This window comes from Neodothiora populina, assembly GCF_041146345.1.
Source record: "Neodothiora populina strain CPC 39397 chromosome Unknown canker_contig_5, whole genome shotgun sequence".
NCBI classification, from domain to species: Eukaryota; Fungi; Ascomycota; class Dothideomycetes; order Dothideales; family Dothioraceae; genus Neodothiora; species Neodothiora populina.
This window is the reverse complement of record NW_027191405.1, coordinates 1,508,807-1,532,686: the sequence shown is the minus strand read 5'-3', so window position 1 is coordinate 1,532,686 and position 23,880 is coordinate 1,508,807. Positions and strand designations below refer to the sequence as shown.

Here is a 23,880-nt window from a genome sequence, read left to right as displayed (position 1 = left end):
TAAAGCTTGATTGGTATAATTCGTCTCCTCAACTCTGCTGATGCAAGCTTGTTTCTACTTTGATATCGCAATCGCACAGATGTCTTGCTCGCTTACAGAATTGTGAGGACTTGACGATCAGCAGTAGTCGTGCTGAAAATGTGAGATGTCGGCGTGCCCTTTCTGAAATGCCAAGTGGTCTCTGGCATCTAATCGCCCTTGGCTCTTGGGCCATAATCATCGAGGCGGTCTCCCTCGGGGTGTGAGTTTCTTCAAGTAGTGTAGTAGCTGTAGCTAATCTCGCAACTTGTGCTCTGGCGTTGCGACTCTGCGTGCCCAACGTTCATAGCGTCTTCCTGAATTCCGAATCTCGCAATATCTCAGCGTCTTGGTCCGTTGGGCGCCAGTCCGGGGACACCACTGTAACGTTCTTCTCTTTCAGTCTTGAAGGTGACCTGACACCAGAACTCCTTTTGATCCTCATCGAACCATGTCCAGTATTTTCCATCTGACTTGTCGATTTCTCTCTGTTGGAGCTTGAAGGCCACGGTTTCATATGGCTCTGCTGCAACCAGCAGATATTGAAAGTTTTTGTCTGGATCCTCCTTCCTTTGCTCGTATGCACTCATGAACCGGACTCTCGGCACGACACCAGCAGTAATCTCGGGATATTGTAGCTGGAATAGCAAGCCGTGCTGTCGGGTCAAGGGATCTCTGTTCTTTACGATGTTATAACCAGGACGTCCAATTTTGACCAGGTTCTTCTTTATTTGAACAGTGTTCAGTCCAGTCAATGCGCCATCCTTATCCTTTCCTGACTGCGCCTCTCTGGCTGCACGACGGGCGAGATTGGTCTGATGTTTGCGGCCTTGTGTATGCGCCAGGTATGAACCGTCGTTTTGGTGGACTGTCAAACAAAGACGGCACTCGAAGCTTCCCACGTGGTTCTTGAAGATGTAGGGGTCCTTGTCAAGATCGATGGTCTCCAAGGCGAGTTTGCGCAGACGTTCGCGGCGGTCCGCATTACTCGCCGACTGTGATGCGACACCTCCTCCTCCAAATTTCGACCCGGCTCGGTTCTGAGAAACAGTCAGTGGTCTGCGAATCAGGCGATGGCAAAGGCGCAAAACGTACCTGGTAATCCATGCTGTTTTGTCCAGCACTAGATGCAGTGCAACGCAGTAGGATAAATGATTGTTTCTGCAGGATACGCAGCAGCCGCTATGTTGTATGATTCTCTGTCTATGCTGGTGCGATAGTGGCTGGGCTGAATGTAAATGTGAGAGTGAGAGTGAGTGCGCAAGTTCATCAACTGTTGTCGCTGGAGTTCACCATCTGATGCAGAGAGCTTGGCGGGAATGACGCACGGACCACATTATATGGATGCTGCATCAACCTGAGGTAAGTCAATAGTGCCACTCTATTATCACATACTCGAAGTAGATCGATCTCATGCCACATTACTACCCGGGTCAAAGGCTGTCTACCAAGAGCCAACGTTGTACGGTCCGATATGTGGGAGAGGTGCAGGGCAAAAGGGGCCAGTGGTTAGGTGTGGAATGGGACGATCCGAGGAGAGGAAAGCATTCCGGTACTCATGGAGACAGACAATATTTTAAGTGTATGTTATTACAGTCTGGAAAATCAGGTATGCGAGTATTGAGTCTGTGTATTAGGTAGGAGCAACTGGCCTACTGCCGGGTCTTTTCTGCCTCCTACCACGAAGTGGGACCAGCCAAGGGCTTTTATCGAAGCACTGAGATCAAAATATGCTGCTACAGTGGGGAATTCCGATGTGCCTAACGATCCTGAGGTTCAGGTAGTCAGGATCAGTGGCAAAACAGCCGAGGAAGTTGGTTTCGACAAAATCGCTCGCCAGCAATCCCAGCTGGAGAATCTTCGCATCGTTGTGCTTGACGGGGAGCTGATCAAACACGAATATGCCAGAGGAGCTGGTGAAGACATTTCACAAACATGTCCTAGCATAACTGACCTAGATCTTGGGAGGAATCTGTTCGAGACGCTTGCAGAGATAGAACATATCTGCGCCCAACTAGACAGACTGCGATCCTTAAAACTCGAGTATGTATGTCGTTAGGACCACTATTCCCGAGGCTAACAACAATCAAGTGGAAATCGCTTGCGCGAGTTTTTTGCTATAGGCGAAGATTCTGCTCAAAGTCCCAATGCTCTACGCAAGGTTGCCGCATTGGACTTGAGTGACATGATGCTAAGTACTGCAGAAGTATGTTCATCTTCAATCTTCATCCGTACTATCATCACTAAAGACCTTAGCTCGATCCCCTGCTTCGCCATTTTCCTAATATCAAGTCGTTGTCTGCTTCGGCCAACCAATTGAGTACATTGCATCAATGTAGACTGCCCGCATCCCTTGACTCTATCTCTCTCGAAAACAACGACTTTACCTTTCTGGACCAGGTGTCGTCGCTAAGCGAATCGTGTATGCAACTCCGGACGCTAATTCTGAAGAACAATCGCATACGCACTATCCGGAATGACACTGGCAAGCTCGCGCCAATTCTGCCACCCTCGCTGAAAGACCTGGACTTGTCCTACAACGAAATCAGTACATGGAATCTAATCGACAGACTTCCTGAACTCTGTCCCAATCTGGAGCATCTTCGCGTCGCACATAACCCCCTCTTTGAAAGTCTTAAGACAGCGGATGGGAAGCCACTGACCTCAGCGGACGGGTACATGTTGACCATTGCCCGCGTCCCAGGATTGAAGACCTTGAACTACTCGACCATCACACAAAAAGAAAGGTTGAATGCAGAGACATACTACTTGTCCCAAATAGCCATGGAGCTCTCGCTCTCACCAATCGATAGGGAAAGTGAGATCATCGGAATTCATCCTCGCTATCATGCCCTATGCGAGGAGTATGGCTCACCGAATATCGAGCGGACGATTAGCGGCGCTATCGATCCGAACTCCTTGGCTGCTAGGTTGATACGGTGTAGCTTCTACTGCCGTGAAGGACCCGAAAAAGCCGGACTATTGTCTGAGGCTGGGCCGCTCACTGTGGAGTTGCCAAAGTCTCTGAACATATATGCGGTGATGGGAATTGCTGGTAAGCACTTCGGATTGCTTCCCATGCGATTGAGACTTGTCTGGGAGACCGGGGAGAAGCAAAGAGTGGCGTCCTCGACAACCACTTGGACGGGTATCGAGGACTGGGATTCCAGTGATGAGGAATCCGACGATAAAGGAAGTGACTTGCAAGAGAGAGAGGTGCAATTGGTTGCTGGAACGCGACCCTTGGGGACAGTGATTGAAGGAAATGAGGCCGTGATCAGAACCGAAATCACACAAGCGCCTTCAGTCAAGTGATGGTCAAGTTATTGATCATAGTCATAGATCACTACCATTGCCCGTATTGTTTTTTGCAGTTGACCATTGAGTCGCTTAGCCTTTCCCCCCGCATGCAGCCAAGGCGGCTGGCTAGTCACAACCGTCACCTCCCTTGAATTCGACATCATACAGCGCGTAGCCAACCCTGGTACAGTAAGATACCTTGAACAACTTGTTCCCTTTTATTATCTTCTCTTCGTAGTCTCTCGTTGCCATTTTCTCTTCTTGACTGTAGATGCCAGCTTTCCTGTTTTCGTGACTCACTAGGCTCAGTATCCACCATGCCTCCATCTACGTTGACAATTCGTAATCTGACCTCGACACCTCTTGAGCTGAAGACTGTCGAACGCTATGGAGTGCCAAAAATCGAGTCCAGGGGTTTCTTCAATGTCACACAAAACCTCACAGCTCTGATAGGCAATTCAACTGCACCCTCACCAGTTCAGTTAGCAGAGCACTCTAAGAGTTTTACTCAGGAAGATGTTTCCGTGAGGATTGAGCCATTCACTGTGGCGCAGACTGATGTCAACACGGTGGAAAGATCGCCCAAGGACATCTTACGATTGACATTCGAGCATGACGGTCAACGCTACCGAATCGATGCGCGCTCGTCCAAGGAATCGGTGGAGTTCACCCCGATGACTCCAGACCCAAAGGCCCGCTACACAGGTGTTTGGATAGACTCAGAGTCCTTTCTGGCAATCTACTCCTCTTCCAATCTGAACTGCTGGATGAAGGAAATGTCAGATGCCACCCCGTTATCCGGTCTTTCCATTCCTGGAACTCACAACAGCCCGACCCACCACAAGGCCCTCCCTTCGGTGCGCTGCCAAGCAGTATCTCCAAAGGAACAACTAGCGAATGGCGTCCGCTTCTTCGACATCCGCGTGCAACCCGAAAAGCCAGAAGACCCGACCAATGCATCTCTGATCCTAGTCCACGGCGTCTTCCCTATCTCCCTAACAGGGCCCAAATACCTCCGCAAGCTCGTCGACGACATCCTGCACTTCCTCAGCGAAAACCCCTCGGAAACCCTCATCATGAGTCTCAAACGTGAAGGCACAGGCTCCGCAACCGACGAGCAGCTCTCCCAGATCCTACGCACTCACTACACAGGCGACGACAAAGCCCACTGGTACACGGAGCCGCGCGTGCCCTCCTTGGGCGAAGCAAGGGGCAAAATCGTACTGATGCGACGCTTCGCCCTCGCCGAAGACCAGAAGCGCGAATGGGACGGACGGGGCTGGTGCCTAGACGCGCAGAACTGGGCCGACAACACCGCCTGCGACACGCACGGCAGCGTGTGCGTGCAGGACTTCTACGAGGTCCTCGAGACGGAAAACATCGATAAGAAGATCACGCTCTGCTGTGACCACTTGGAGCGCGCCGGCGACCAGGTCTGTCCCGTCCCTGGCGTCACGTGCGACGCTGTCAATCCTGTTCCTGCTGGCCCGCTATATCTGAATTTTCTCTCCGCGAGCAATTTCTGGAAGGTGGGCTGTTGGCCGGATAAAATTGCTGCTAAGATCAATCCTCATGTTGTGGATTTCTTGTGTACGAAGCACAAGGCTGGACAAGGCGAAAAGGGAGACGGAGGCGTGGGGATTGTAATTTGTGATTGGGTTGGTAACCAGGGGGATTGGGACCTAGTGAGGTGTATTGTGGGCATGAATGCTAGACTCGAGATGATCGAGAAGGGACAGCACTAGGGGTGTGCGTGAGCCTTGAGAGATTGTGCATTGATTTGGTCATTATGTTTGGGATAGTTTATGATATATTGATAGGAAATAACGCATATCAAGAGAACGAATGGTTGACTTCTAGATTACACTGAGTCGTTCGAGATCTATTCTGACTCTTACACAACCCCCTATATATGTACATCCGCGGCAGCTGACAAATATATATATATATATATATATATATATTTATAGGGCAGAGAGAAGGCCATCTACTTGTTATTGACAGCGGCTTGTGAAGCTTTCAGAGCGCCCACAACAGCAAAGGAGATAAAAGGAGAGACGCAGTAAGAGACCTGTTACATGTCAGCGCTGTCACAACACAATTGAGGCTAGACAATCCACAACTCACAGTGAGGAATTTGGCGATGCTCATCTTTTCGTCTTCACCAGCCCCACTGACATCAGCCAAAGCAGTGAGCTTCATGGCAGGAGGACCAGCAGCCATGATCATCAAGCAGAACCAAAGGATGGGATCATCGCTGAGCCAATTCGTCTTGGTGGCCAGTCCGTAGAACAAAGGCACGCTGATCAGTGGCCAGATGATGAGACGGACGATGGTCACAATGACAAAAGGTCCCCATGGCACGGTTCCACTGTCCTCACCTTTCTTCATGAATCTGATGGCTTTTGACAGCTTGACGCCGACCACGACGACCTGTAGGGATGCAAAGAGGTCGCCGACGTTCTTGACGGACTTGGTGAGCCAAGCATTCAAGTAGCCACCCTCTTCCTGCTCGCTGAATAAGAGAGTGTGAACCGGTGGGATCAGACCCACAATCACGCCAATGACTGCGCCAATGAGAGGAGCATTCCAGAACTGGTACAGGAAGGATAGTGATGCCTGAGCCCAAGTAGGGAGCTGATCCCAGCGGTAATTGAACTTTTTCCAGAATTTGTGGTCTGCTCGAACTTGGCTCTTTATGGCGCGATCAGGAAGCAGGGATGTCTCCTCGTGCGCTTCGATGTCGTCACGGACCGATGAGTTATCAGAGGCAAGAGAGGCGCGGTCAATTGAATCACCATTGGCTTCGCCCCGTTCAGCACTGTCTTCCGCGTTGTCGTTGTCTTCTTGCTGATCGTCTTGTTCCTTTTCCTCTGGCTCATCCGGTGCGTCCTCTTCATTTCCATTAAGCAGTCTCGGACCCAGAGCAAAAGTCAAAGAATTGCTGATCATGGCATTGACAAGGAAGTATGACTTGGCCCGGTCCACAACATCACTTGATGTATCCAGAGAGTCGAGAATACCGGTCGCCTGCAGAGACTGGACCAAGAGCAATGGAAGTGAAGTGGTATTGTTAAAGGCGATAGCGGGAACGATCCACTGGGGAAGGTTCATGAACTTTTGCAGGCCCAAGCCGATGAAGATCGAGAGTGTGTTGTACAGAATCGACCAGATGACAATGGGGACATAGCGAATACCCTACTCCCAGTCAGCCATAACCTCACGGCGTCTCATTGTTGCATTTTCACTGACCGTGTCCTGGTTCAGCTGTGACCCAACATTGACGATGAGCAGAGCTGGTAAGAACAGCCTCACGCAGACTTTGGATATATCCTTTGCTGACGCTTGAGATAAGAGATTGAATTGTGCCGCAATGACTCCATACGAAATTGTCAGGAGAACAGCTATGGACGCTTGAACAGCCCCCAGCAGCGGAATGAAGATCTCCTCTTTAGCAGACATGTTCTTCGACAAGCAGGACAGAAATGAGATAAAGATGAGGATAGAGAAATAGCAAGTAGAAAAGCTAATGGCACGCGAGCAGAGAGATAAGCTCTTTACCTACCTATGGTAGTCTACCAGTCATGCTGCGCTTAGGCGAGTGGTTCCTGGCAATCCCTACGTCACCAGCGGAGTGGCTTGACACAAGTATAGACATGCTTTTTTCAAGCTTACCTTGCCTCTCTTTACCTCTCTCTACAGGAAGAACGGAAGGTATATACAGGAGGGTCGTATAAAAGCAAGCAGCTCGAAGTTGGGTCACTTGCTGGATAACATGTCGTGAAGAGCGCAGGAATTGTGCTCATGAGCATGATGATAATACCTTAACTTATCTAGATCCGTCTACCGACATCGCGGCTTGTCACACATCATGCGGACATCATGCCGGGGTTGTGGGGGATTTTCCATGACTCGGCTTGAACCTGGTCCCTAGCGATCGTCCAGGGCTGGACGATGGATCATAAGTCACCACTGAAATACCATTCTGCACACATTTTGCATCGAATGCGGAAAGATTGAGTACGAAAGGCAAGAACAGCAAGAAATCCTTCGAGTTGATGCCAAACTTCTCCTAGCGGACTCACTCAAGCCTTTGACAAAATACACTTCGCTTAGCGATGATGTATATTTGTGATGGACGTCAGGATTAAACGAAAGTATCTCGACATGGAAAAGTGTATATATACATGTAACAAATTGCGCTCATGGTATCACTGTAGCAAAAACTCTTTTGAAATCAAAGGCCAGCAGGATTGTAACACGCAGGTCTAAATCCAGCCTTCGTGGCACGCATTCTTCTAATCGTAGAGCCATAAAGCCGATCATACACCTTGCGCCAAGCGTACTTCAGTACAAGATGGTGATCGATATCGGACAAATTACTCGTGAACCATCTTCATCATACCGTTGTCGCAGAGTTGTGCATGAAGTTTTGCTGAGGATGCATGTTCTGTGCTTCTTGAGGTGGCATTGACGGCGGAGGTTGCTGCTGGTGCTGCATTGGCGCCTGAGCTCCCGCGACTGCCTGTTCTTCGTGTTTGATCTGATGGTCCATGATCGGAGTCGGCTGGGGTTGCTGGTGCTGTATACCCACAGGTTGCTGGCAATCCATTCTCTGAAGCTGGAAACCACGTCTGCTCATACCACAAAGTCTCTGCACAACCTGTGTGGTGCCCTGTACCTCTTCGTTGCCCAAAAATCCCATGGCAACGACAAGCTTGTTGATTGGATCTTCTGCTTCAGTACCTCTGCCTACAAGCACCTTGTCGGGCTCGTAACGCTCCATGCGACCGCCGAAATGGCGCGCTATTGCCATCGAATATAATACATCTCGGTTCTCGAGCATGGACAGGATGTTACGCATACCAGCAAGATGATTTGCGATGTCCTGACCGCTCGAGGGCGTGCGAGCAGCATCATCGTGAACAGTTGTGAAAGAGGCTAGATGATGCCAGAACAAGTCCTGCAGGTAAAATGCATAAGCGTCCGGCTGCGTCTTGGGGTCGGGCATAAGCGTAGGCGCTTGTGGCACGCGATCGGGAGACATAAATGTGCCTAGGATGATATGCGAGACAGCTTCTATACGAGGGAGGAAGTTCAAGGGCGCCCCTTGTGGCGTGGTGGGATGTGAGAATGCCATGCTCGCCAGTTGCCAGATCAAGCGAGCTTCAATTGAAGGCAAGCCGCTGTTAGTGTCGGATGGGGGGCGACGGAAGCGGTCCAGACAATGAGAGAAGTAATGCAGCACATCATGGGTAGACAGCAATACATTCATGCCTATCGTTCCGTACCAATCCGTCTCGAAGAAGCGGTCAAGGCCAGGCGCGTATTCCCGGATGTAGAGGTCCCGTATGCCATCCATGTCTTGGACCGTCAGAGGCTGAACATTGAGATCGCGGGGATTAGGGAATGTTGGTGGGATACCATCAAGGTGGTATACATCATCGATTGTGATGAGACGAGGCCTTCGTTCAGGGACCAGGGTCGTGGTATAGTCCTCTTGTGGCGGAGGCATGGGCGGCGGTGGCTGTTGGGCTCCTGGCTGAGCAGCAGCTAAGGCAGGATCTATTGAATTACCGTAATCGTACGAGTGGTCCATTTGGTTCTGCATGGCGGGAGCTGGTGCATAGCCAGCGCTGGAAGCGGGCACGTAGCCTTGCGGCACATTGGAGTATTGCGGTTGCACCATTGGTGGAGGAATATGTGGTGAATGTGTTTCTGATGAAGGAGGCACGGAGCCTGGCTGAGGTTGTATATTTGCAGGCTGTCCTGTCTGCGCTTTAAAGATGGGGTCATAACCCAGGCATTCGCGTTTGCTCTTTTGACAGTTTCTACATGACGGATGGCCTTCGTCGCACTGTATGCGCTCGCGTGTCAGTTTTGCTGCGCATTATCTGCCATTCATCAGTGCTTTGTTCTTACCTTGATTCTTCTTTTCCGACAAGTCAAACACCCTGTCTTTGTCCGTCTCTTAATCTCCTTTTTGTGTCTGGTGCCAGACAATTGCTGATTATTCATCTGATTCGGCGGTAAGGGCATGCTGTATCGCATCTGAGCCTGGAAGCCGTTCACATCACCGCTCACAGGAGGCTGAGAGTATTGTGGCTGCGGAGGCGGTTGCTGATACTGGTACTGGTTGTGGTGTGGCGGAGGTATCTGCTGCGCGGGCGCATAGCCTGGGGGTGCGCCATTCGCCTGTGGAGGTGGAAGGTCGTACTGAGGCTGATGAGGAGGGTGATGTGATTGATGGGAAGGCTGCTGTTGGTGTGATTGAGGTTGATACTGCTGTTGCGGCGGAGGAGGGGGTTGCTGCTGCTGCTGTTGGTGGTGTTGCGGCGGTATCGATGGCGCGTAGTGGGGTTGGGGTTGTGGTTGCTGCTGCTGCTGCTGCTGCTGCTGTTGTTGTTGTTGTTGTTGTTGCGGTGGAGGATCATAGTGCTGTTGATTCACCGGGGACGGCGCATGTTGATGTTGATGTTGCGCTTGTGGTTGCTGCTGCTGATATTGTGGCGGCTGTGCGGATTGTTGTCCGAGGTGCGATTGCGCGGTCGGTGAAGAGACGGAACCCGCAGGTATTGATGAAGTGATCGAAGCAGACTGACTCGAGGGAGTAGTAGCGGGTGGAATCTGCGCTTGTTGCGGATTTGGCGGTGGCGGTGCTTGTTGGGGTTGCTGCTGCGGCTGCTGTTGCATCGCGGGAGGTTGCTGATACTGATGCTGTTGCCGATGCTGTTGCTGTGGCGAACCTTCTTGGTATTGCCGATTCTGCTGATCCTCCTGATTCGGCTGAGTCTGCTGGTTCTGTTGCGCCTGTTGCGTCTGCTGGTGCTGCTGCTGCTGGTACTGCGGGGAGGGAGCGTGCATTGTGCCCTGGCTCTGATCATGACCAGGGAAGGACGCGGTAACCGGAGACGCGAAGCCCTGCTGTGCTTGCACAGGCACTTGCGTCGCGGGCTGCGATGGCGAGGACAAGGACGCTGTCGCGGTCGCCAGCGCCTGTTGCGAAGTTGGTTGAGATGGATCGCGTTCTTGAACTTGTTGGATCTGAGGCGTGTCCTGTGCCGCTTCTGCACTTGCCTGCTTTACAGCAGAAGACGCGTCGGCGCCTTCCTGACGTTCGTGTAGTGAGTTGGTCATCGACGGCAGTTCCTGCGCGGTCGCTCTTGCCTCTTCTTCCTCCATATTTTTTACCCTCTACTCTTTTTCTCTCCTTTCTTTCCAATCACTCAATCATTCATTCGCTCGACTAATCTATTCCACCGTCTCATCTGTATGCGTCGCACGTCACTTCCGAACACCGACTGTTAGCGCGTGTCGCTTAAACAAAGCCCTTTGACAAGCGGAAGCAAAAGGCTTGAGAAGTCGAACAAGCGAGAAGCGGAACGTGAACAAGCGAGAAGAGACAAGCGAAGCGAGAATCGAAGAAGCTCAATCTGGAAAGAAAGCCTTGATCATCCAACCCGTTGTCGCCGATTTGCTTCCATCTCTTGGCATATTTGGTCGCAGGTCTGCTGCGGGGCTCCTGTGCTTTCATAGGCCCATTCGGCCTAGTCCCTGCATGTACTTGTACCTGTACTTATGGACTTCCAGCTGCTGGGCTTCCGTGCTTCCGTCCTCCGTGATTCGCTAGCACTGGATGCTCGGCTCGTCCCACCATCCTCGGCAAGTCTTCTGGAGCAAGTCTTTGCGCTGTGGCGTCCAATTGCCCGTTTCGTATTGCTTACGGCAGGGACCGTTGTGCTCCACTGCCGTACCATAGAACAATGCAAGGCACATTTATCGCCTTTCCAACATCACCTCATCCTTGCGCGCTGTGGTGGTAAACATGTCTTGTTGTGCGCCCCATACATGATTTCAAGCGTACCATATGTCTCGAAGCAGCTGAGCTCTGTCTCCATAGACGGTTTCGCTCAATTATCCGAATTATGATCTGCTCTGTCTGCTGGTCAGAGCCAGTAGCCAAGCAAAGCGCCAATCGCGAAAGATGAGAATATAGCTTCCAAAGCCTTGACCCTCCTCGTAAGCTGCTCAAGTCTGTCAATCTTCGTACTATCCTTGTGCTGTAGTTCAGTATGCAAATATCTTGACAATGTCACCCTATTCGAGATAATGTCGAGGGAAACCAAAGTAGTGCGTCATAGGAGTGGATTGCAGGTCGACCACTCATCCCGCCAAAGAAACGAAGAAATACTGCAACGAAGGCAAGACCAAAGCCTCAATGTCTTCGAGCCCCCTGTAGCAGATGACGAGAACCATGGCTTCCAGTATCATCGTCATGAAGATGCCACGAACATGGGTAATGCCGCCCGCTCACAATATTTGTGCCATGCTCATTATATCGGTCTCTAGAGCTCTTTTTCGACCTCTTCTTTGTCGCGAACCTGTCCAATCTTACAAGTAACAATCCAGTGAACGATGTCCGGGATCTTACTCAGTATATAGGTAATCCTGAGTCAATGACACGTTTTTGACAGGCGTAGATGCAGAGTGGTGTGCTGACTACCGCTACTACCAGGCTGGTTTTCTATAATATGGACTACGTGGTTCCAAGTAGCCCTATTCGATGGTGTGCTCGACCTTACCTACAATCAATATCGCATCTAACTTTGACACAGTTCGCTTCGGAGTCGACAGCATTGTATCTCGAGTCCTCAAGTTCATACAATTCTGCGTCATGACTTCTTTGGCTGCAGAGAGTCTCGGTTTCTCTCCTCGCCTCTTCAAGAGACAAGAGTCAGACATCATGTCGTCCTTCTTTGCCATCGATCTGACTCTCCTCATTTCTCGAGCTTCCTTGGCCATCGACTACCTCATCACATTGTGGTTTCTATGGAAGAAGAAGCAAAAGAATGTCATTATGCCCCTTGCGATCTGCATCTTGACCTTCTCCATAAGTGTAATTGTCTACGCTTCCTTGCTTACCACTTTTACTCCGTCGGGGTTCTCGGCTTATTCGTACAGGGCTTGGTACGTCATCTTAGCCTATGAGGTGGTCGCTATGGTTGCCATACCTTTTTTCTGGGATGTCCTGAGTTTTCAAAAGACCCATATCGTCAAGCGCATGGGATCTCTGACTCTTATCGTCCTCGGAGAAGGTATCCTTAACGTATTGAAGCAGATCTCTTACATCTTGCAATCACGAGGCTGGGACGGCATAGTCTTTGGTGAGGCCTTGACCTGTGTCCTAACCATCGTAAGTGATCTCTAACTTGATCAAGGGTCATTAATGACTAAATTTATTTTCCAGTTCCTGATATGGGCCCTGCACTTCAAAAAAGGTGCAGACGAGCCATTGGAAGGTGTGCGACAGGAATTGTTCGCCTTACTGTAAGCGAATAGACGTTCATAGGCAGAATCGAGGAAACACTGATCATGATGTAGTCACTACCCCTTTCATCTTGCGCTTGCGCTTGCTCTGGAAGGCGAGCGATTCTGGCTTTTGGCAGAAGACGTCTTCCATCAAGCGAAGAAAATCTTGAATTACATCAATGCTTACATCATCCTTGATGGCACTCCTGACGTGCAGGCAGCATCCTTTAATGCTACAGCGCGCGCGCTTCTCGACAAGATGTTCCAGGGTAATTATCAAAAGTGAGTTTCTCTGAAGCTTAATCGCTCTACAGTAGACTGAACATATGCTAGCACAATCATCAACGTTGATATCAATACTATTACAAGCGCGATCAGCGCGAACAACAAAAGCATTATCGATAATGCACTTGATAGTCTGACGAGTACAATCTATATCTTACTGCTAGAAGCGAACAACATCAACAACGGCGACCTAGCATCTATTGATATCAATGGCAGCGACCTTGATGGTGCGGCAGTAGAGCTCGGAGACGTCACGACCGTGGCTTATTCTTCGCTGTTCGGTGTGGCTTTCGTCTACTCCCTCGTCACGGCTGGTATAGTGCTTATATCATTTGGCGTTTTCCGACTGCTCATTCTACGACATGTCGATGTGTTCGATTGGATATGTGTTGGTGTCCGCATCGTCACAGGCGTGGCTATTTGTCTTCTATCACTCATGATCTTGCAGCCTTCGGGGACCTTGATTTATGGCTACGCTGGGAGCGGCATGATGCTTCCAACCTCCTTGTTTGCACTGCTACTCAGTAAGTCTCCCTCCGACCATTTCTGTGTAAAGTAGCTAATATATGTCTAGTTGCAATCACCGATACCTTGCTGGACAGATATGGGATGCGATGGGCGAAGGAAAGAATTGTCGAGAAGCCCGAGTATTTGCCAACGGAGCCCAAGCATCTGGAGGAGTAATGACACTTCTTAAAACAAATATCTCGACAATCACTCGGATTGATTTGGACTACAGATGCCTATCCAACCTCCCCTGTTAGCTGCAGCTTCCGACGCTAGCAACAACTCTTCATATTTATCTACAATATGTACATCATCCATTACAAGACGACCCAGACCAGGCGTCATTACAGTCTTGCCACAAAACCACTCTTGTCGATCTTAACAAGATAGCTTTTGTTGATATCCTCAACCTTGGTCACACCTGCCAGGCCCATGGCTAATCTGAATTCGTCGCTGAACAGTCGCAGCGCAAGCTCTACACCTTGCTGTCCACCATACGCGAGACCCCAAAGTACAGGACGGCCGATCCAAACAAAGTCGGCTCCCAAGGCGAGCGCTTTGAATATGTCGGTGCCGTGTCGAACTCCGCCATCGACATGGACTGGAATCCTCTTCTGCACAGCAGCTACAACTTCAGGAAGTGCGTCCAGGGTTGCCAAGGCACCGTCTGCGTGGGCCAATTAGTACATTCCTCTCCTTATATCGCCTTCGCAAATAGAACGTCGTGAGGAGTGAACTTACTAAGTTGTCTGCCTCCATGATTGGAAACCACGATTCCGTCAACTCCATACTCAATAGCCAGCTGTGCATCCTCTGCAGTAGCTACTCCCTTGATCCAGACCTGCATGTCGGATCCGCATTCCTTTTTTAGCCATGTTATATCCCTCTCCCAGGAAAGTGTTGGGTTAGCAGCGTGTGAGTGGAATGTTATGGGTCCTTTAGGCGGAGATCTACCACCATCCTTGCGTGTGAATCCGGCTTCACTCTTTCTTCTTTCTTTCCCTTTGATCTGCTCTCTTCTCCTGTTGTTCACCTCCGCACCAGCCTCCTGCTCAGCCTCAGCATCCCCACCGTTCTCATCTCCTTGAGCCTTGAAATTGGGGATCTCGAAGTGGGCCGGTAGCTTGAATTGGTTCCTAATCTCCAAATTTCTCCTTCCCAGCATTGGGGTGTCGACAGTGAGAAACACGGCTTTATATCCCGCCTTCTTCGCTCGTTGGATAAGCTTGCGGCTGTGTTCTCGTTCTTCGAACAAGTAAAGCTGCAGCACCTGAGGGATCCTCTCCCCACTGCCGCCTTCTTGCTTGGTCGCACTGGTCACAGCTTCTGCGACATCTTCCAGCGTGCTTGTGGCAAACGATGACAGACCCATTGGCAGACCGTACTTGGCGCATGCGCGTGCTGTCGCAAGCTCACCATCCGTATGAGCGAGTCTTTGCATCGCTGTGGGCGCTACACCCAGTGGCAAAGAGGAAGTCGTGCCGAATAGTGAGATCGAGGTGTTGATCCGTGAGACATCGCGAAGAACTCTGGGACGGATTCGGTACTTGGTAAAAGCAGTTATATTCTCACGGAGAGTGCTGCCGCTATCTGCACCCTTCACGTCGGAATGATGTTAGAAGGAGAGATAAATATGTTGTCATGTAGGTATGAAAGCAGAGTTACCTCGTTGTAGTAATCTCTGGTTTGCTTGTCCATGAGTGTCGCGGCATGCTTCTCCAGTTCCTCTATTGTGAGGCAATTCAAGTCGTGTAGTGTCATTGATGTCGCCGTCGCCGATGATGGATCCGCAGTCCCCTTTGGCGACCCGGAGCCTTCTTGTCGTCTTGTTGGTTTGGAAACCATAGCGAAATGATATTTCGCTTATTTCCTTCGCTTTGGTGCTTGAACGTGAATATGCCGTAGAAAGATTGCTAGTAGATTGCCACGCAGTTACAATACTAGATATCACAATTAGTCGATTCCAACTGTAGATTGTTTCAATTTCAGACGCGGGTTACTCGAAACAAGAATCAACAAAAAGGAGATCTCACAATTGAGCTATTTGTTAGTTCGAATACGTCAGTATGCTCTCCTTGAGTTTCCAACAACACAAATAAATGTACTTACGGAAGTTACAATCAGTTTTACAAAATGTACTCTGGCAGACCACTTCTTGCACACCTCGGCAGTTATAGGATAAGGGGACTCGATGACGCAGTGGTGTCGGAGAAGAACCCCGGATTTCCTTTTTCTGTGAGGGTAAGTCCTCTCTTTCGTAGACTTGGACGGGAAAGCGGAGATGCTTTCGGGAATATGTGGACTCGATTGATTGGGGGACCTCGTCCAACTTCCGTGTGTCCGTACAGTACTGTAGGTGTGGAAATCGTATATTTTTTCAATCTGTGTGTTTGTCGCTAGATTGCACTGCTGTCGTAATCACTGTTCGTACTGCTAGTGCAGTACCTGCAGCACAGAAGTGTGTAATTAGTCAAATTACGTAGGTACAGTCTCCATCCCTATGAGGTAGATGATGTTTGTACAAGGTTGGTACGCGATCCAGATATCACGTTTCTCTACTACTTCAATCTCACGGGTTCACGAGGGTCAAATCGGGTTGTGTACCTGACTATACTCGAAATACTATGTTCGTATACCTTGTGTGAGGCCTCGGACAACCTTACTTCTACTCAAGCAAGACTGGCGATCAAATCTAACCACACCGATGATGAGGTACCAAAGTCCACATCTATCATACAGTAGCAAGTCCATCATGTGGGGCTCCGATGCCTCTCCATCCTCGAACTAGCGGCACGCGCCAGAGAAAGATACAGAGGGGAATGACTCGGCCCGTCTCGTTCTGCTGCGGAGAATCTGTATCATTCGATGTTTGTTGCTGAAGAGGCAATGAGAGGATACTACAGTAGTAGGCCCGACACAGCCTCGTGCCAGCGATCATAAAGCGCAGTCCTCAACATGAACGTACACTGGAGCCACAAGATCAGGATGATGGATCATTCCTACTCCGTGTACCAGTCTATGGGCTTACTGACTATCTAAGCATAGATTGAAAGCGGTATCAATGTCATGGATGCGATACATCATATAACGAGACACCTGCCTTCGAGTGCTCTTTTTGGGACCGAGTCTAACCCCAATATCTGCATTGGAACCTAATATCCACCTCTCGGTCGAGACAATCTGCATTGTTCTGGTACCCTACGAGCTAACATGTACAGCCCATTGGCTCACCAGCGATTACATAAGCTTTGTTCTGCAGCAGTGGACGTCTTGTCATATAGAGCCTTGGTCTGCGGCCCCTCGACTCAAGTCTCTTTTCTCTTTTTTTCGAGAGGTTGTTCGCATCCACGTTGTGTCGAGGTCTCACTGCACTGGCTCTTTGTGTTCCAATCATGAGCATGTACTTCTCCTCATCAGGCCTTTCAGATTGAGAGCGCATTTGCAACCATACTTTATTCTTCTGAAGTTGCTGCACTCGTCTCGTCTTGGACTGTTTCCTTCAGACAAGATGCAGCTATCTCGTGTTGACATCCAAGCGGGATACATCTGCGACCACGATAGATCCTATCTGACAGACTAAGTTGAGGGTGACACTTCGCAATGCCTGTCCCTCGGCGACTCGATATGCTCCTAGTGCCAATAACCATATCTTCGGTGTATCTAGCGTCGTTCGCATGCCACTTCCTTCACTGGAAACAGATAAATACAAAGACACCCATTACGGAGTCTAGAAGGTAGAAGGCCTTAGATAAACAGCACGGTATGTGTGTACTCATCACGAAAGATACGAGAGTGTCGTCGAGGTAGATGTCCCAATTACAGGCAAGTCATTCATAGACCAACGACACGCAGTGATTCATGGTCCTATGGTGGGGGGTTGAGATCCCAAACGAGCAAAAGTACCCTTGACCACCGCCGACAGCATTACCCGATCTACAAAGCTTTCCCCACACCTCTCGCGCGAAAAAGGCCCGGCGCGCCGAGATTCATTCGGCCGACGCGCCCCAGAAGTAGCATCGAACTCCCCAACGATAGTGAAATGATTACTCGATGCCTATGACAATTGCAAAGTGATCATGGTAGACCCTTGTGCCGTAAGCAGATAATCGTCCAAAGAAAACATAAAATCTTCCGGACCATCCACACTTTCGCCGTCTTCTTTCCAATTCCCTATCTTTTGATGCGCTGGCTATCTTCCTCTGTTCTTACATCTCCCTTGCGGTATCGGAATCGTCCATTGATACCAAAGACGTATATCAGTTCCCAAGGATCAGGAAACCGTCGCTCTCCTATCGTCTCGTTCCCTACAACTCCTTTCTTCAGGATACGAAACTCATACAGCACAATGTCTAAGCCAAAGGTTCTTCTGCTCGGTGAGGTAGCGCTGTAAGTCGAGACTGATCTGAACCTATGAACTTCTTATCTAATGCAGAGCCCAACAGTGCCAAGGACAAGTGGGAGGAGCTCTCTGATGTTGCGGAGCTCATCAAGCCCCAATCAACAAACAGAGCAGACTTCATTGAGGAGTGCAAGTCTGGCAAGCTTGATGGCGTTGTTGCTGCATACAGAACGTTCCCCAGTGCTTCGATAACTGGTATCTTCGACAAGGAGCTCGTCGAAGTCCTTCCCAAGAGCTGGAAGTTCTTGGCCCACAACGGTAAGTTATGACTACTGTTATGTTTTTGTTTTCCTTGTTCGTATGGGCTGTAGAGGCTTTCCTTGCTATAGCGGCGCTACGTAGATGAGAAAGGACACGTGTTCAGGAGGGCCAGCATGGCATCTGTCTTTTTTCAAGGACGGACCAAAACACGGCACACGAGTCACTAGCTAACGAGCTGCAAAGGTGCCGGTTACGACCAAGTTGATGCACATGCATGTGCTGCACGCGATCCACCTCTGCTTGTCTCAAGTGTCCCCGAGATCGCAGACGATGCCACCGCAGACACTGCCGTTTTCTTGATTCTCGGTGCGATCCGTAACCTCAACCCTAGCATTCTGGCGCTCAGAGAAGGCAAGTGGCGCGGTGCCCCTCCTCCTGCCCTTGGCCACGATCCTCAGGGCAAGGTGCTGGGTATTCTGGGTATGGGCGGTATCGGTCGCAACATGAAGCGCAAGATGGACGTTTTCGGCATGACCACCATCTACCACAACCGCAACAAGCTCAGCGAGGAGGATGCAGGCGGTGCCAAGTACGTTTCGTTTGACGAGTTGCTCGCTCAATCAGATGTGCTCAGCTTGAACCTTCCCCTCAACGTAAGTCTAACATGTTCACGATGAACAAAGTGAGTGAGGAAACGGAACGACGCTAACCCTATGAGAAACAGCCTAAGACTCGTCACATCATCGACACCAAGGAGTTCGAGAAGATGAAGAAGGGAGTCGTCATCGTCAACACTGCGCGCGGAGCCGTCATGAACGAGGACTCTCTCGTCAAGGCTCTCGAGTCCGGCCACGTGGCGTCGTGTGGTCTCGACGTCTACGAGGAGGAGCCCAAGGTGCACCCTGGCCTCATTGCTAACCGCAACGTGCTTCTTGTGCCTCACATGGGAACCTGGTGCGTGGAGACCCAGGCCAAGATGGAGGCGTGGACGATCAGCAACGTCCGCTCCGCCGTGACGGAGGGCAAGCTTATCAGCCCTGTGCCAGAGCACGTCAGCCTACAATAGACATTGCTTAGAGTTATATAAATTAAACGATAAACAGAATAGGAATATGAATGTCAATACATGAACATGAAACATAAACATCAGCCTCTGGGTCACGAGATTAATCCGACTGTCAAACACTCACTCACACTGACTGAAAATCGTGCTCAATCTGCCCCTCCATCGACGGAGATAACAACAAACAAAGCGGGCCAGTAAAGCCGTAAACCACGAAAACGCCAAGCTCAAAGCACTCTAACGCCTTATCAAACATATTTACCTTATCCTATAGCAGCAGGGACCCTTGCAACAAAGTGAAGGAAAGAGAGGGGGGGGAAAATAAGGTGATAAGCAAACAACAGGCGGTCCAGCCCAGGGTCCAGACCCTCTTCGTCCGTCTCACAACAGCAGCAGCAGCAGCAGCAGCAGCAAGGACCCGCAGAAAATCCTCTTTTTCTCTCCACAAGAAAGCCCAATAATTACCGCCCCTCTCTCTCTCGTCCGTCAGCAAGAAAAAAACACAAAACAACAACCCCAAAAACGCCAAACCTAGCTTCTTGCCTCTTCCTTTTCACCCAGAAACTAGTAAAAAAAAACCCCCTTCCAGAAACATCCCGCCAAAATGCCCATCACGAAAAAAGACCGCATAAAGCAAGAGCACAAAAAAGCCGAGGCGGCAGGCACGCGCATCCCGATCAACCCGAACGGCACGCCCAAGAAGGCGCCCAAGGCCAAGTCGACGTGCAAGTTCTGCTTCAAGGAACTGGTGCGCGACAACAAGAAGCAGATGGAGGACCACGCGGGCACGCACTCCGAGGCTTGGACCAAGGAGAAGTGCTTCCCTGATGATTTTTAAGTTGAATGGGTTCTTTTCTTTGGGTTCTGAGTGACGAGGGGTGAGAGAGGAAGAAGGGCGGAGGTGTCGAGAGGTGGGAGTTACGGTGGTAGGCCTCTTTGATGAGTGCATGCCATCGGCGACTTTCGCGGAGACTTCTCGGAACGCATACTTCTCCTGGCCATCTTTTCATCGTGCTATTGCTCGGCTGTGGCCCTCTCGAGCATCCTGTCTCTCCCGTCCGTCCGTCTCCTATACCGACCTCTCTATCCCTCTCCGAGATCATCCGTCGAAAGGGAAAAAAATCCACCCGTCTTCTATGTCATCTCCTGCTCGAACAAATAGCATCAACCGACGACTCGATCCTCCTCTTTTACAACCGCCAACACAACTCGTTACGAGAAGATCGGCCCAGCGAACAAAATGTCGCCCTTCCCCGTCACATCATCTTGGAATGCTGCCTCACACCAAACATACAAAACGAGAAAAGAACTGAAAAACAAAGATCGCATGAGCGATGAGTGACGTAGTTGCTCGCCGTCATGTCGATCAGACTAGAGCAAATAGCAGAGCAGAGCAGAGTCGTGCATCTTGGCGTCAACATCTTCCTTTTTCTTTTCTTGGTTTCCACATATATAGACTACCGAAAGAATTCAATAGATACCCCCCTTTTCGCGTTCCTTAGAAATCTCTTGGTGCTTTGGCGTGTACACCATACTTTGCGTGCTGCAGCACTTGGCATATGTACTTGACATAGCCAGCAGTCAACAGAGACGGTGGACGCTGGGATTGGGCAAGATTCGTCCACTCTACTCCATCCCATGACAGCTTCAATGGACCAGCGAGGCTTCACGGCAATTCCTCCTTGTGCATGTCTCCTCCGAAGTAGCATCCTGCTGTGAAACCATAGCCAAGTCCGTTGGATCTTGGAAAGGTTTTACGGGCGTATGACTGCTTCTCCGTCTCTGTATTCTCTAGTTTAACCAGATCATCCTCCTGTGTTTCAATCTCGACTTGATCGTCCTCATCGGAACTCGCGTGCTGAATGCTACTTCCCATAATGATCGTGTCTCTGGAAGTGTCATTCGTGGTAACGTCATGGACAGAATCATGCAAGAGCCAAGGAAACTCCTGATAGAGTCAAAAATTGCCGGCATCTGCAAAGGGACTGGTCATGAGGAAGTCTGCCGAGTTGGAGGGGAAAGAGTATTGTTCTGCTATCGCGTCTTTGATCCATCAGACTCTTGTGTCCAGCCACTCAAAAACACAAACAGAGAGAGCAAAAGTGATTCAAGGTGCAGGCTAGGAACCCGTTCGTCGAAAGTTCATAATGTAACTCATGATGAAACACTCAGATATGATCGGCCCATCCCCATGAAGGGAAAGACGGCGTGACGTGTGCGAGGGAGGCGAGCTGCTCGGGTGTCCACGTACCCATGGATTGCTGTGATTGTTCATCTTCAATGCTGTCGTCGACTCCCGATAATTCGTCGGGTCGATTCAACAAATCCACCACTTCTTGTCCATCATGGGGCTGCTGCTCAGTACGAGGTTGATGGGCCTGCATCGGGCCGTCTTGAGACCAAGTCGATGGGGCGGCTGTCGTCGTGCTTGCTTCTACCGGCGCCGTATAAGCCGCTGTGGAAGTACTGGTCTATTGGAGAATGCTGTCAGTGGAGTTCCTCAACGAACACAGTGTCGTACTCAAGAAAACCCCAAAGTTTGATGTGGTTCACTTGGTGTTGGCCTGGTGATGTCAAGCGGTACTGACCTCGACCATCTTGTCACCCTCCACCCTAACTTCCCTGTCCGCTAACTTGCGCATCAGGCCCATGAAGGCACTGTTCTGGAACTTGTTTGATTTCTCGCTTGACATCTTGCTCAACAGATCCGCGGCGGTTTGAGCAAGCTCATCGTCGTCTTTCGTGGGCTGATGATCCTCCTTTTGCTCTTCTCGTTCTACCTCGAGCACTTGCTCGTTCCATCTTTGCTGTTCTAGATAATCTGCATGATTGTCTTGCATAGTTTCTTCCTGTAACATGGCGGCCTCTTCTTCGAGTTGTTGCGCTTGCGCTTGCGCTTGCAGGGAGTGGACGTTCACTGGCGCGTTCTGTCGACTTTGAATATAAGACGACCGAATTCGACGTTGGTGTTCTTCAACACCATCTGTATAGATTGCATCCCGCAGTTCGGGAGCGCTACTGATCTGCATGGCCATACTGAACAAAATGGCTTGTGGGTCTGTTGAGCCCAGCTCCTCTGCTGACCTAGCTTGGTGCTTGAACAAGGGTCTGTTCTGGTAGGCCTTGATTTCCAGGTCCTGCACACGGTGCATGCTCTGAGGCGTGGAGAAGCCAAAGAGATTCGTTTCTGCCAACATCTTCATAGCTTTGCTGGTGGGGGTACCTTCGGCAAAGTTGTCGAGGTTCTCTTCCAGTGAAACGCGCCAGTACGAGGTATCGGCATGGTAATTTGACACGTTTGCAAGATGGTTCGTCTGATCTCGCCCCCAAAGACAGTCCGCATAAGCTGCCAATAATTGCTCGTGCTCGGGACTGATCTTGGCGTTCTTTCCCACAGACTCCAGTTTAGTGCTGAGTTCTTGGAGCAGAGCCGAGGCATCGTAGCGCTTGACAAACGGCGAACGCGTGGCATCGGCGAGCCGTGTGATAAGCGGACGGAGTAGCATAGCTTGGGCGGGATCCATTTTCTCCGGGTCATAAGTATTCAGATGATGAACGAACAATGCTGCTTCGTGCAGCATGCCATCTGACCCATCCACAATAGCTGTGAGCAAGGCAAGTCGTATGAGTGGTAGATCCGGGTAAATGTCGAAGCCAGCGTCCTTGGCCTCTGTTTCTGCCTCTTGACTCTTTTCTTGCGTCGCCAAAAGATCACTCTGTGATTGCAAGGCATCACTCATCGCAGCATCGAACGCTGCCTGGAATGCTTCCTCGTCGAATTCTTCCTTTGGGGCTTGCATCAATTGCATCTGTTGCGGGAGCGGTAGTTGCATTTGTGGTTGGCGGAAGGCGGGCGAAAAGGTCCTGGCCATGGGATAGGCAGGAGCGTTGCTATACTGCACACTGGAAGGAGCAGGTCCGGTGTGCATCGGGCTCTTGCCTGAGCTTTGCTGGAACTGACTGGCCCATGCATTGTTCTGGTTGTTCACTAGCGGCTGTGAAAGAGCCGGCGATGCAGAGTTGTGAAGCGTCTGGAAGTCCGAGGCCCATGCAGGAATTTGCGACGGACCAGCATGTACTGCGGATGGACCATGATGACATGTTGAGTTTGCCGGACCGAAGTTATGGAAAGATTGATTTAATGGAAGTGAAGAACCGGCAAAGACAGACGGCTGAGCTGCCTGGAATGCCTCGAACTCCGGGTCGAGCACACCGGCATTAGGGTCAGGGGATCGAAAAGCTTGAGATGGCTGATGCCGCGACACGATACGGTCCTGCTGTAGTGATCGGTCTACCGATGTATGCTGCTTGAAATTCTGTAGGGCATTAGAGGGCCCACAGACTGCGTCAGACATGATGGCGAACAAGAATAGGAAATGGGCTATGTCGTGAAAACAAATACAAGGAATGAGGGGAACAGACAAGATACAGCGCGGTGCTCAGGCAGAGAAGCCTCACGCTATGTAAAAGAGCAGCTTCCGGAAAGAGTCGTGAGCAGGCGTGGGAGCATGAAACAATAATAATTATTATAGAGGCATGTGATGATAAGCCGAAAGGCGGAGCCCAGATGTAGTAATTGATAAGCCAAAGACCCCCGCGGTCAAGACGCCGATGCCGAGGCCTAAACTCAGTCCGGACAATGAGTCCCGCAGACGTGTGGATCTCGCACTACAGGTACAAGTACCTAGTTTCTCAGGGCGGAGTGGAATCTAGTATCGATCTGAGGCGGGGGGTCTGTCACTTGGCGACGGCGGAAGTGCTGCGTGTCTCTTGGCAGGACATGATCGCGCGTGCGTGT

The 23,880-nt window shown here is 50.4% G+C and overlaps 10 protein-coding genes across 13 annotated transcripts; 5 read left to right on the top strand and 5 right to left on the bottom strand.

Moving 5' to 3' along the window:
* Positions 1-359: 359 nt before the first annotated feature.
* AAFC00_005509 (uncharacterized protein) lies at positions 360-1,125 on the bottom strand (the record flags this gene model as incomplete). The annotated part of the gene is made up of 2 exons (XM_069345300.1): positions 360-1,058; positions 1,114-1,125. The coding sequence occupies 2 exons, from the start codon at positions 1,123-1,125 to the stop codon at positions 360-362; spliced, it is 711 nt and encodes a 236-aa protein (XP_069203128.1).
* A 306-nt stretch (positions 1,126-1,431) lies between these two features.
* On the top strand, positions 1,432-3,333 carry AAFC00_005508 (uncharacterized protein; the record flags this gene model as incomplete). Its single annotated transcript, XM_069345299.1, has 4 exons — positions 1,432-1,600; positions 1,656-2,061; positions 2,110-2,224; positions 2,275-3,333. The coding sequence occupies 4 exons, from the start codon at positions 1,432-1,434 to the stop codon at positions 3,331-3,333; spliced, it is 1,749 nt and encodes a 582-aa protein (XP_069203127.1).
* A 302-nt stretch (positions 3,334-3,635) lies between these two features.
* Positions 3,636-5,063, top strand: AAFC00_005507 (uncharacterized protein; the record flags this gene model as incomplete). The annotated part of the gene is made up of 1 exon (XM_069345298.1): positions 3,636-5,063. One exon carries the CDS (start codon positions 3,636-3,638, stop codon positions 5,061-5,063), a length of 1,428 nt encoding a protein of 475 aa, XP_069203126.1.
* A 242-nt stretch (positions 5,064-5,305) lies between these two features.
* On the bottom strand, positions 5,306-6,780 carry AAFC00_005506 (uncharacterized protein; the record flags this gene model as incomplete). Its single annotated transcript, XM_069345297.1, has 3 exons — positions 5,306-5,389; positions 5,446-6,516; positions 6,571-6,780. 3 exons carry the CDS (start codon positions 6,778-6,780, stop codon positions 5,306-5,308), a joined length of 1,365 nt encoding a protein of 454 aa, XP_069203125.1.
* Positions 6,781-7,717: 937 nt separating this feature from the next.
* AAFC00_005505 (uncharacterized protein) lies at positions 7,718-10,500 on the bottom strand (the record flags this gene model as incomplete). Of its 2 annotated transcripts, none has more annotated exons than XM_069345296.1 (2): positions 7,718-9,175; positions 9,241-10,500. In XM_069345296.1, 2 exons carry the CDS (start codon positions 10,498-10,500, stop codon positions 7,718-7,720), a joined length of 2,718 nt encoding a protein of 905 aa, XP_069203123.1. The 2 variants fall into 2 exon arrangements, with proteins under 2 accessions (XP_069203123.1, XP_069203124.1); XM_069345295.1 differs by having other exon boundaries at positions 9,241-10,455.
* Positions 10,501-11,427: 927 nt separating this feature from the next.
* On the top strand, positions 11,428-13,596 carry AAFC00_005504 (uncharacterized protein; the record flags this gene model as incomplete). Of its 2 annotated transcripts, none has more annotated exons than XM_069345293.1 (8): positions 11,428-11,614; positions 11,668-11,760; positions 11,834-11,884; positions 11,934-12,511; positions 12,566-12,645; positions 12,700-12,909; positions 12,961-13,436; positions 13,487-13,596. In XM_069345293.1, the coding sequence occupies 8 exons, from the start codon at positions 11,428-11,430 to the stop codon at positions 13,594-13,596; spliced, it is 1,785 nt and encodes a 594-aa protein (XP_069203122.1). The 2 variants fall into 2 exon arrangements, with proteins under 2 accessions (XP_069203122.1, XP_069203121.1); XM_069347803.1 differs by having other exon boundaries at positions 11,611-11,614.
* A 167-nt stretch (positions 13,597-13,763) lies between these two features.
* AAFC00_005503 (uncharacterized protein) lies at positions 13,764-15,180 on the bottom strand (the record flags this gene model as incomplete). Its single annotated transcript, XM_069345292.1, has 3 exons — positions 13,764-14,086; positions 14,161-15,016; positions 15,085-15,180. 3 exons carry the CDS (start codon positions 15,178-15,180, stop codon positions 13,764-13,766), a joined length of 1,275 nt encoding a protein of 424 aa, XP_069203120.1.
* Positions 15,181-17,599: 2,419 nt separating this feature from the next.
* AAFC00_005502 (uncharacterized protein) lies at positions 17,600-19,085 on the top strand (the record flags this gene model as incomplete). 2 transcript variants are annotated; one of them, XM_069345291.1, is made up of 4 exons in its annotated part: positions 17,600-17,805; positions 17,862-18,076; positions 18,263-18,672; positions 18,744-19,085. In XM_069345291.1, the coding sequence occupies 4 exons, from the start codon at positions 17,600-17,602 to the stop codon at positions 19,083-19,085; spliced, it is 1,173 nt and encodes a 390-aa protein (XP_069203119.1). The 2 variants fall into 2 exon arrangements, with proteins under 2 accessions (XP_069203119.1, XP_069203118.1); XM_069345290.1 differs by having other exon boundaries at positions 17,765-17,805.
* Positions 19,086-19,686: 601 nt separating this feature from the next.
* Positions 19,687-19,920, top strand: AAFC00_005501 (uncharacterized protein; the record flags this gene model as incomplete). The annotated part of the gene is made up of 1 exon (XM_069345289.1): positions 19,687-19,920. The coding sequence occupies one exon, from the start codon at positions 19,687-19,689 to the stop codon at positions 19,918-19,920; it is 234 nt and encodes a 77-aa protein (XP_069203117.1).
* A 1,119-nt stretch (positions 19,921-21,039) lies between these two features.
* Positions 21,040-23,437, bottom strand: AAFC00_005500 (uncharacterized protein; the record flags this gene model as incomplete). The annotated part of the gene is made up of 3 exons (XM_069345288.1): positions 21,040-21,125; positions 21,334-21,553; positions 21,671-23,437. 3 exons carry the CDS (start codon positions 23,435-23,437, stop codon positions 21,040-21,042), a joined length of 2,073 nt encoding a protein of 690 aa, XP_069203116.1.
* Between the last annotated feature and the right edge of the window lie 443 nt (positions 23,438-23,880).